Genomic DNA, 12,237 nt, shown 5'->3' with positions numbered 1-12,237 from the left:
AAAAAATACAGCTGTGGTTTTAGTGGGCGAGAAAGACATCTACAGCACTTTGCACGAAATGGGTTTTTACTGTTCCCTTCAGCACTCTTACCATCAATAAAAGCTTTACCATGACAGAAGTACAGTATAAGTGACTGAATGTTCCCTACCATTCATATTTTTCCAGTTTTATTCCCTTTTGTCTTGGGAATAAAACTGGTAAAAATAGTGCATTCTGAGAACGACACAACATGATTTCCTGTGTGATATTGCTTGGATCTGGGCCAGGAATTATGGCAGAGTGGAGGAAAGTAGTTGAGAAATGGCACGCATGTGTTTACTACAAGTCCTGAAATGAACTTTGAAATTGCTGTTGTTTAATCGGAATGTTTTACTGTAAAAGAAAACAGAGATGTGTGGTCCCCGGGGCCCACTTAGACTGGAAAGTCTGAGAAATAATCACAAACATGGAATTTTGTGCTACAGCCTCATTTTTTGTTTAAGTTACATCACACTGTAAGAGAAGATAAACCCCACATAACCACATTTGCCAGCAGTCAAGTTGACAGCAAACATCAAATCCTTTAGGGACTGTCGATTGGTGAAAAAAATAAAAAGCTTGTTTGCTCAGCTGGAATATAGGGACAAGCAAATGATTCTAAAAGTAGTTTGTTCCTGAAACTTATACAAGAACGAACAGAATAATCCCTCAATTTTGAGTTTGTATTTTTGGATTGGTTACAACAAATAGAAGCTTTATTGCATACTTTAACAACTTTACACGTTCTTGCTAGAGGACATACGGGCATATCAGAACAGTTAAAATACATCTGTACAGGAAAACCCTCAAGTAATTAGCAAGCCACAGATTGATGACATTAGCAGATAGACAGATAGACAGATTACGCATCTGCAAAAATGAAAAGACCTATGTGCAAGACTCAGATGTTAACTACAGATACCTAACTTGTTTTGCATGGCAGCTTCATTTACAGACCCTATTTGCCTTCTGATTTTGAACCAGGAGCTTCTGTAAAACTGTATTTTGGTGACATAAAAACAGCATAATGATATCACACTCTTGCCTCATACTGTTTATCTCATCCATCCTTATCCTGTTTCCTGTTTATGCTTTTCAAGCTTTTTAAAGACACTTTTTGACAAGACACAAAAAGCACAGCAAACTCCATGCAGTAGATAGCAAAATGTTAATAAATACAAAACTGATTAGAGTCTACAAAATCTGCAGTAACATCTGAGCTCAGTCCTTATTATACCATTTTCGTGACCTCTGTCAGAATCTACTCTGTGGTAAGGTAGCCCCTGCTTTGCCTGCTGAAGCTACTTTAAATGAGATGGAAACATTTTGCATCATAGACACCAGTTTTTCCTTGAACTCTCGACACAAAAAGACATAGAGAAGTGGGTCCATGCAGATGTTTGTATTGGCGAGCCAGAGGCTGAATTCCTTGGCAAACTTGCCCTTTAAGTAAGAGCAGTCGGAATAGGAAGAATAGTAGACTTGTTGAAAAGTGTATGGGATCCTGATGATGTGGTATGGTGTGAATGATACAAAAAACACAATGACAACCAGAAAAACACGTAGTTTAATCTTCTGCTTTCCCTGGTTGTTACTGCTGCCGGAGTTTCGAAAAGACTGGATAACCTTGTTTGCGATGCAAATGTAGCAAACCGCAACAACAACGCTGACAAGCCAGAAGAAAACATTCAGGTAAATCACAATCGTGTGATGGAGCTCAAGTCCAGCGGGTCCTTTCAACTCCATGCAAGTGCTGATCTCTGTCATATTGGCCACTGATTTGTTACTTAAAATGATGTTGGGTAGAGCTGTACCTCCAAACAGTTTTAGCCAAACAGAGCCTGATATCAGTTTGCTAAAGGTCAGATTCTGACCAAACTTGCTCTGGGGTGTCATGATCTTGAAGAAACGGTCCAGACCGATAAAGCCCAACAAAGCAATACATGTGTACTGTGTACTGTAGAAAACGGTGCTGAAATAACGGCATGAAAGCACAACTAAGGCATTTGATGCACTGGGCAAGTCACTTGCAGCTTTGATGGGGATAAGCAAGGTCATAATAAAGTCAGCAACTACAAGATTTTTCAGGTACACCACAAAGGTGGTAGTAGACTTGAGGTGGATAGACACCCAGGCTGCCACACCATTCAGCAACAGAGCTATGGGCAACATCAAAAAGTACAGAGCTGGGACAATGTTGGGGTTGTAAACAAAACCATAGCACTCTGCATCATTTCGAGATGTCTGATTTGATGGCATCACTGCACCTGAGGAAAATAAAAGACTTTAAAACACACAGAACCCACAGTTCAAGTGTTGACAAAAAATATAATCACCACATAGGTTAGTTACTTACTCCTGTTAAACAAAATAGGCCTGCTCAATATGTGCAATGATATTTGCATAGTTCATAGTTATTTTAACAGTATCCCCTAGTAAAAGAAATCATTCAACAGAAAATAATTTGTCTGGCTTAATTTTGTGTTTTTTTAATGTATAAAAAAATCTTATATAAAATCAGGGGTGTGGTTTCTTTGAGTCTATGAGTCTTCCATCATACAATTAACTTCCATCATTGTTATATATACTCCCATGTCCCCAATTTCTAACCCTAAACAAAAAAGTAAATAAATAAACAAGTGTCAATATATTTGAATACAAATTCAGAAATAATAAAGGCAGCTTAAAGGCTTCTGTTGTTTTTTTATAGACTTCACGAGGTAGAGTGGATGAAGAAGTAACTAATTCAGCTCACTGAACACATGGAAACCTTACACTTCCATTTACTGTCACTCTTACTGCAAATTTCCCTTTTTCTTGTAGGATATTCCCTTTCCAATTACTCTGCAGAACATGGAGCTCACAAACTTCTTCTAAACTAAAATCAAAACTGTAGATAGCAACCAAGGTTGCTTCAGAAGAAGGTGTTAAAAGAATTAGCTGAGTGGCTATATTTGTCATCATGAATTGATCTATCACAGATCAAACTCTAGATTGTGCTCTAATGATTACATTAAGATACATTTTGGTAACAACTTACAGTTGAAGACTCGACTCTTCTCAAACTCAAAGTTGCAAGATGAACCTGTGTGACAATGGTACTCACACTGTAGGTGTTTAAAAAACATAGTTGATTTTCCTAGCAAACAAATCAACATTTCAGCTGTGTTGAGAATGGCAATTTATCAGGACATATGCAAAAATAGGAAAAACTTACTGGTCTTTAACCAAAAGAAAAACACACGTCATACATTCAGCCCACTGTGTAAACACCACTTAGAGCTGAGTCTGGATGGGGTGAAGGCTTCGGCTTGAATTCGGGGTGCACCTTGCTTCTTTTGGACACAATTCCGACATCACTAACTCTGTCACTAGAGCTGATCGAGGTCATTGACAGACAGGGATCCTCCATCTGAACTCTGCACTCTTGATGCTGGTCATCATCCTCTGAGTCATTAGCATAGCAAATGTTCTTAATGTTGACATGCTCTTAGCTCTGAGCATCATTTGGAAGCCTAAACACACATAATTCCCCCCTCCCCACTCGCTGTCATTGTGTTGTTTATTGCAGGCATAAAAACCAAAGTTTCTTTTGCGAAACGCTGCAGCAGCAACTGAAACCATTAATCTGTCTTTTTGTGCCCTTCATTTGTTCGTCATTTGTTTATTGATTGACTGATTGATTGGTTGCACCAGTTACTGCAAGAACTGCAGGAAATGATTCTGCAGCAACTAATGCAGTGACATCTCTAGAAAGGGTGGACTCAGATGTTAAATCCCACCAAAAAGGCCCACAGGTTACACTGAAGCTTACTGTCCTGAACAAAGGAAGGTCAGTTGCTGCCAAGAAAATATATTCTACTGATGGGATTTCAGTTCCATTTCTGACAAACCAATTAAAAATATTTGGTATATGGTAATAATGGTTGAAATAAATGTGGCAGTGAAGTCTAGAGTATTGTGGTATATTGGTATTTAATTTTCATTTTTAATTTTACTGGCACTGAGGATGACATTGCTGCGTATACAAATAGTGTATTACAAAAGCAATTAAAGATAATGAAATCATTTAATGGGGCCATGAAAAACGGAATGTAAGAAATTCATTCAAATAAAAAATTTATTTTTGGCAAATGCTCTTATGCAGAGAGGTTATTAAGTTTGGATACAGGATTTATGAGGAATTATTGCGGAAAGATTTATGTACCTATGTAATTGTTAGCATTTAATTAAAAATAAACCAAAACTATGTCAGATGCAATGACTGCATACTGTTCTTTTGTGCAGAAAAATGCACTTTTTTCATTTGACCATGGGAGACAAGGCTGAGTTATATCATAACTGTAACTGTTGGCTGATGGTAAGACTGGATCTGAGGTGACACCATCACAGGAAAACAAATCGAAAGATGTCTTCAGAATCAATTTTATTGAAAGAGGTCTCACAATAACACTTCAGTGTAGGATTGAAACATAGTGAACTCATAATTATGAACTCTTGGAAGAGAGTGTTCTTCATGTACCTCAACATATTTATATATTTTTTTAAATTTACATTGTTTCTATTAGTGGACATTTAACCTTAGGATTTGCTAGTCTATGCATTAGGTCACTAGAGGGCAATATAGGGCAACAGTGCAACATCAAATTTCAAGATTAAAAGGTACTGAAAAACAACTAAGTCTCTCTTGCTTCCTTAGTTATTCATGTTTTTCTTTCCATAAAATAAAACAACAGCATAATTTGTGACTAAGAAAATCTTATCTATCTCTAACATCTTAAAGGTACTAATTTTGATAACTAACAATTGACCTTTTTTTTTTTTTTTTTTTTTATTGTGAAACACCCTCATTTTCACCTGAATATAGCCAAACACAGACCCCTCTGGCTTTCATCATGTCAACCAGTTTGTCTCTGTACTCCCTACACAGATAGATGTAGAGAAAAGGGTCCAGACAGGCATTTGTGGTAGAGACCCACAGGGCTACTTTATGAATTACCACCATCCACATCTGAGCGCAGACACTGGCGCTAAAGATTTCAAGTAGTGTGAAAGGAATACGCATCACATGGAGAGGAACAAAACACACACTAAACACTAGGAGGATCAAGAAGACTCGTAGTTTGGTTTTCTTCTTTCCTTGGCTGTTGTTGCTCCCAGAGTTCCTGAAGGACTGCAGGACTTTCAGGGTGATGCAGATGTAGCAAAACACAATCAGCATGCTGATGAGCCAGAAAAGAGCCTCCATAAATAAAACCACATACTTGTGAAGTGTCACACCAGCTGGGCTTTTCAGGGACATACAGAAATCTCCTGTTATATTAACAGGATTCTGGTTAGTTAGAACGATGGTTGGGATCGCTGTGCTGCCAAATATTATCACCCAAACCATGGTGGACATTACAAGACTGAACACCACATTTTGTCCGAGCACTTTTCCACATGGTCTAACAATTTTGAAGAATCGGTCCAGGCTGATAAGACCCATTAAAGTAATGCTTGTGTACAAAGAACAGAAAAAAATTACATTAGAGTAACGGCAGGCAAACGCCTTTAACTCAAATGCTGCTTCAGGGAGCATGCTAGCTGCCATCAGCGGGAGTGTCAGAGTCATGAGCAGGTCAGAAGCCACAAGGTTTTTAAGATACACAATGAAGGAGCAGGTGGAGCGGAGGTGTAAAGACACCCATACTGCAATCCCGTTGAGCAGTAATGCAATGGGGAACACGAAGAAGACAAGATATGAGAACACCACATTTACAGTCACAAGGCTGAAAGGGCCACAGTCAGAGGAGAGGTGTGATGCGTTGTTGGCCACCATCATTAAAATCTGGAATTAAAAAAATGCAGACATCAGAGAAAGACTCAACAATTTTTGTATTCTTTCAGTTTTCTAATCTTGAACTGATTTACATCTGTGATCAGCTGGTGGAAGGCCTGAAAAGCAGACCCACATCCAGAACCTTTGTTTTTTGATTCACATTTCTAAACTGAGTTCAAACAAAATTGGAATGGAGTTCAGCAGATTTGATCAATTGCTAAAATGTTTTGGAGCAACATTTAGTGAAAATAACATTGAGTTTTAGGGTAGATTCCTCAAAGCCCGAGGAGTTTTAGAGTAAATAACTGTGTGACGTCTGAGGTGAAAGGGGCAGAGTTTTGCTGGAACTGGGCCCTGCCTAGCAGCCATATGAGACTGAGAACTACTACTGCTCTAAATTTTTCCAGCATGCCCAGCTGGACCTGATTTGCATCAAAAATGAATTTAAAAGACATTTGTTTCTATAATTTGGTTTTCAGTGCTCAACCAAAGCATTTGAATACTGAACTTGATACTTCCACTTTTGACACTGAAGGATGGAAGTTATGCAATTGTTGGATTTGTTTTCACCACAGTGAATACAAAAAAGTTATATTATTTATTAATTACATATGGACAGGCTGAATATCCTGCATAAAATCTACCCAAATTTTAGGAATATCTTTCTGATTCTGAGGTGCAGTCCTCTCTGCACAATAACTCTGAGTTGCTTCAAAGCTTCTTTTACTTCTCTGGATCTATTTGATTCTGGATCTATAATTAATTTGAATATAATCAATGTAATCAGAAGGGTTTTACCTAGCTTCACATCATCAGCGTGTGCACGCTCGAACTTGTGCATGCATGCATTCAGATTCCATTTGTGCAGTTAAATTTATCCTGAAATTATCAGTGCATATAAAGAGAATGGGCTGTGACAGTAACAACCTGGTATCAGCAACAGCCAAAGAAAAAGCAGTTACCTGAGAGAGAAAGCTAATCAACATTTTTGAACAACAAACTTTTATTTTGGTACAAAGTAAAATTTGAAAAAAATTGAGATTTTTACATTCATCCTCAAATTACATCCATTGTTTTCACAGAAAGATCAAAACTTGTGAGGAAGTTTGGTGACTGGGCCCAAATCCTCATTTCAGTCATAAACTTGAACCGAAACAGTTAGATGAACCAAATTTAAGCCATGCTGAGGTGGTCTTGAGATCTTACAGGTTCAAACTATCTACTCTTTCTTCTAGCCAAACAATAACCAACCAAATATCACTGATTTGACCCCTTCAATGACTTCAACATTCTTACTTTTTTTTGGAAACGCCCCCCCAAAAAACCCCCAAAACAACCCCAAAACAACAACAACAACAAAAAAAACACTCACCGAACACACCAAGAACAGTTATCTCCTTAACTCCACAATGTGTAACCTGGGAGATGTATTTTCCCAAGAGAAATTCTGAAAGTGTCAGGCTCTTCAGCCAGATGGATGCAAATCCACGAACAGTGAGCTGCAGCTTTTGTGAGGGGGGGGATTCAAATAACATGCACTGAGGTAAGCCAGTGAAGCACTGTCTGACTTTGAACAACAAATCAAGGCTGCTTTATCTCTACAGCCCAACATCCTTTAAACTTAAACGCTCCTCTTTTCTTCTTCACTCAGAGACATGATCCCAGTGTAATGGTGCATCACTGATAATGTAGTGACAATATAGAATGTACAAGAAATTGTCTGTTATATTTGGCTCACACTTTTACAACCACTTAGTTTTTCTTCATGTTCATTGTTATTTTTGCCATTAACTTTCAGGAGGTAATCCATTTCCCATTTGCCAAACGTGCTGAATGATTTTAAGAGATGCATCATTAATGGTTAAATTTTGAGATGTGAAAAAAGCCTCATAAAATCTATTTTGCGTGTGTATTTACAACTCCCTTTATTGTTTACAGCCTCCTTTATTGTTGTTTGATCATGAATTCTTGTAAAACTGGTAGGCCCAATTCTTTTGGTTATGCTGTTGTAAAACAAGGCAGTTCACACAAGCCAGTCATTTGAAAGGCCCCTGTTATTTAGACTATGTCCTTGACTACTGTCTAATTCTTTCAGTGCTTTATTCACTGTATTATTTCCATGCACTTAATAGGTGAACCATTGAAGAACTGAACAAAAAAGTTTTTTTTTATTTTGTAAATGAATGTTTAGATTAGTAAGTATGAAAACAGAAGAGAACAGAAAGGAAAAACTGGCAACTGTGTTTCTCACACACAATAAGAGAACAAACTGATTAGTTACAGTGTTTTCATAATTAAAGGCATGGTTTGGGTTTTATAATAATATTATGATTATGAACACAAATATGTGCTGTGCATTACACATTTCATTTCTGTCTCTAGGACAGACTGTGGGACTGTAATTGAAATACATCACAGTGTCTGTCACCCACTGTGTGTCCTGTAGGGACTTGAACCAGTTCACCATCAGATACTATTACCACATTACAAAAGTCCTCGTCATGTCCAGTGGTTTCATGTACAGCCAGAGGAGTCTCTCAGAGGGGTGCTGCCTGTCTCTGTGTCTGGCCCTCTCCCTGTTAGACAGCCACAGGTACCGGGAGGTAGCTGCAGGGTCTTGAACAGAGTGGTCCTGAAGGATTTACAGAGGAAGAAGTAGATGAGTGGGTCCAGGAGAGAGTTTAAGGATGAGAGGAAAAGTGTACTCTCTTTCAGCTGAAAGAAGAAGAGCTTGAATTTACAGTCAAAGAGAACCCCTCGGGTCTGACTCAGAGTGTACGGCACACGGGCAAAGTGAAATGGCACAAAGCACACGAAGAACACTGCCAGAACCAGGAAAACATTTGCATTCATTTTTCTTGTGGCCCTGTGGGGTGTGCGAGTTGTCCCACTTGGTGTTTGACATATAGTCCCTCCAGCGCTGTGGGTCTTTGTGCGCGAGTAGGACCTGTACAGCTCTTTGGTGATTAGGGTGTAGCATACAATCACGGTCACCAGGTTACCCCAGAAAATAACTTGACAGACATGATTTACCACCTCATGCCAAAAAAGCCCAGCTTCTGTCTTCAGGTCGCTGCACTTGAAGTATTTAGAAGTTGGGGTTTTAGATGTCAGGATCACGTTGGGCAGACAGAGAACCAGCAGGAAGGTCCAGATGGCCCCCGAAAGGAGCTTCCGACGTCCCAGTCGGACTGCATTAGTCCCCCTAAAGGGCTTGAGGGTCTTTCTACAGCGATCAATGCTGATAAGGCCAAAGAAGAGGATGCTGATATACATGGAGAGGTAGAAGAGCACTGAGGAAACTCGACACACAAATATACGCAAGCCAGTGGATGCCAGGTTGGAGTCTGACAACACCTGGAGAAACAACATTTTACTGTTAAACACTCATTTCATATTAAAGCAACATTTTTTTGTAAGTTAATTATAGCACTTTCTAAATAGTACATTGTAATAAATTACTTTATTAATGGTAATTAGATAATTTACTAATGCTTTTTGGTCAATTATAAGTCAATAATAATAAGAATCACATCTGGGTTGCTAAGTGGTGAAGAATCTTATCCTCTGATCCTCCTCCAACAGGACACCATTGATTAACATTTACATGCACAGACTAGATGTTAGGACTATCATTTTAAATGAAAGGGGAAATCAGCACTTTTCAGTCAGACCTTTACTGTCGCAACTTGTCAGTTGGTCTGTGTGCAAAGATGAAAGATGCCACCTAGCAAATCAGGGCTACAATGTAATCCCAAAGGAGAGAACATGTTTTTTTTTTTTTTTTTTTAATGTGACAAAATTAATTAAAACTCTTCAGTCTAACTAACCCAGGTAGTTAAACATGGTGCCAAAGCCAAGAATTTAAACTTAGCAGAACGCCCAAGAATACTCAAATAAACTCTCATCGATGTACTGTTGGAACTATTTCCCTTTCTACACAATCTCCCTCCACAATTCTTAGCAAAATCCTCTCTGCCTCACTTAGCCCTCTGCTGCCTAATGTATTAAAAATTGGGGTTAGTAAGTCCTGATGTCCACTACAAAGGACATTGAATCAAAAATGTGTTTCGAATGGGTTAAAATTATTGTGCCTTTAAAAAAATCTTACTAAATTGAAGTCAAGACTTTGATATTAAAGAAAAAACTTGGTTCTAGCAACAGAAACATGATATCTGCAAAAAAAAATCAATGACTTATGTCTCTTGTTGCCAATTAATACTGCACATGTAATTGCAAAAATAATGCTTTTTGCTCTTTATTACTGAATTGTTTGCATTTATACCTGTAGACTTGGTGCCTTATGCAAGAGCGACTTTTCACCACCCACATAACAAAAACATTCTTAAGAATGACCTATTACTAATCTATTAGAAATAATTTAGCCTTATAAGCAAGTTGTACCAGTTTAAACAAACCTTGAAAGGGAAAGTGAAGGTCATGATGACATCTGCAACAACAATATTCTTCAGGTAAATAATGAAGTGAGACCGTGATGGGATCCGAAAGAACACCCATGCTGCCACACCATTGAGCAACAGCCCCACCAAAAGGAGAAAGGAGTACAGAACAGGAAAAACCACCGTCTTCAAAACATTGTCACGGGAACAAGTCATATTGGTTCGGCTGTGATTGCCAGGGAACTGCTGGAAAATTGTGCTTCTCTCCATGAGGATGTTGTGTTGCCTAAAGAAATACAAGAAAAAGTTTCTCTAAATATGTTCACAAAATTACTCCCAAAAAAAAAAAACCAAACAAACAAAAAAATACTTTACTACTTTTTCATGAAATGTGAGTCATTTTCATAACTACACACAGTGCACGCCGTAAAAATTAGGACAGTTACAGACTTTATGTCTCAGCTTTCATTTGAGGAGGAATATGTTAATATTCCTTAATATTCCTCCTCTGTATAGCATGTAGTGCCCAATGTTTAAGTGTCAAGTCTTTGACCTATAGACATGACAAGACCCTTTCCATCTCGAGGGAAGATGGGAAGATCAGCTCTTACTTGTTGTGGAGTGTCTCTCTCTACTGGATGCAGCTCAGTCAAACTGAGATCAGGTGACTGACTCCACCCTTTCACTCTGAAAAGCTCTCGTTTAGGACTGTTGTCCTGCTAAATGATGAAATGTTGTCCACTGAGTTTTGATGCATTTGGCTGAATCTGAGGACATACAATGCTCCTATATCGCTCTGCATTCATCCTGTTGCTTCTGTCAGTACTGAATCAGTCAAATCAATGCCAGTGTGCCCGTTTCAATGGCCCTCACACATGACAAATGAGGTGGTATGCTCTGGGCCATGAACTGTTCCTTTTTTTGGCCATATTTTCCTCTTTTCATCATTTGTTGTTTCAGAAGTGAAACAACAAATGATTTCTCTTTGTTTGTTTTTAGTTTCTCTTTGTTTGTTTTTAGGAACTGCAACCTGGTCTTTCTGAGGTTACATTAATGAGGTCTGCTTTTGGTTCTTGACAAGAACACATGCATGCCTACAGCCCAGAGAGTAACCCATGACTTCTTTTGCAGCCATAAGGAGGTTTTTTTTTCACCATGTAAATGATTTTCCACTTATCCACAAGACTTGTGCTCCTCTGTCTACCAGGTTGACAGACAACTCCACTTCAATCTAAATGGCAACTCTCAACTCTCAATCAACTCTGAGCCACATGTCAGCTTGTATGTGCATGAACAACACACAAGTGCCCAAGAAACATTTAGGAGCCAAATGTCCAGTTACTTTCAAACACTTAAAATTCAGGCAGTATGTGGGAACGGGGTATAACACCTACACAGTTCTTTCAATATTGACATGAATAAACCAAATTAAAGTTGAGACTTGGCACTTTAATGTAGTATCCATTATTTTAATTCAAATGTGCTTGAATTGTATGCTTGAAGTGTATGTGCTGAAGCACAGAGCCTGAAAACCAAAATATGTGTAACTGTTCAACTACTGTAAAAATGGCCTGCTCTGTATATAGAGGGTGGACACATTACATAAAGGTGTATCGTATCTTTTCTTATCTTAAACATGTGCAATGTAAAATCCTTTGCAATTGTGCACACAGTTTATGTTTAGATGTGTCACTGTATAAAAAAATCATTGAACAATATAACATTCCAAAAAGCAGTATTTAGAGCTGGTTGATTACATGTGCAGTATATCTGTTGTTCGTGCTTTTATGCAAACATACATTCAGCAAAATATGCAGTAAGCCTAGAATCAAACTACATTTCAACATTTCAAGTTAAGGTTTTGTAACTGACCTTTTAATGTTGCTGATATGGTTCAGTGGAATCTGATCAAAGTCCCCAGGGCAGATCTTATTAAGATTTTTTTGTCCCTCTTCTGTATTCTGCACAAATGTGATCTGATACTGACTGCTTGTCTG

The 12,237-nt window shown here is 38.3% G+C and overlaps 3 protein-coding genes across 3 annotated transcripts; all 3 read right to left on the bottom strand.

Annotated features, from left to right (window-relative positions):
- Window positions 1-1,273: 1,273 nt before the first annotated feature.
- On the bottom strand, window positions 1,274-2,278 carry LOC121187364 (P2Y purinoceptor 13-like). Its single transcript, XM_041046572.1, has one exon. The coding sequence runs from the start codon at window positions 2,276-2,278 to the stop codon at window positions 1,274-1,276; it is 1,005 nt and encodes a 334-aa protein (XP_040902506.1).
- Window positions 2,279-4,850: 2,572 nt separating this feature from the next.
- Window positions 4,851-5,843, bottom strand: LOC121187363 (P2Y purinoceptor 13-like). The gene has a single exon (XM_041046571.1). It carries the CDS (start codon window positions 5,841-5,843, stop codon window positions 4,851-4,853), a length of 993 nt encoding a protein of 330 aa, XP_040902505.1.
- Window positions 5,844-7,989: 2,146 nt separating this feature from the next.
- Window positions 7,990-12,237, bottom strand: p2ry12 (purinergic receptor P2Y12). Its single transcript, XM_041047293.1, has 3 exons — window positions 12,113-12,237; window positions 10,259-10,526; window positions 7,990-9,197 (listed from the first exon to the last, which is right to left on the bottom strand). The coding sequence occupies exons 2-3, from the start codon at window positions 10,508-10,510 to the stop codon at window positions 8,355-8,357; spliced, it is 1,095 nt and encodes a 364-aa protein (XP_040903227.1). The 5' UTR covers window positions 10,511-10,526; window positions 12,113-12,237; the 3' UTR covers window positions 7,990-8,354.

Source organism: Toxotes jaculatrix, chromosome 9, assembly GCF_017976425.1.
Source record: "Toxotes jaculatrix isolate fToxJac2 chromosome 9, fToxJac2.pri, whole genome shotgun sequence".
In the NCBI taxonomy this organism is placed as follows: Eukaryota; Metazoa; Chordata; class Actinopteri; family Toxotidae; genus Toxotes; species Toxotes jaculatrix.
Note: the sequence above shows the minus strand (reverse complement) of the source record. Positions and strands in the feature narration are given on the sequence as shown.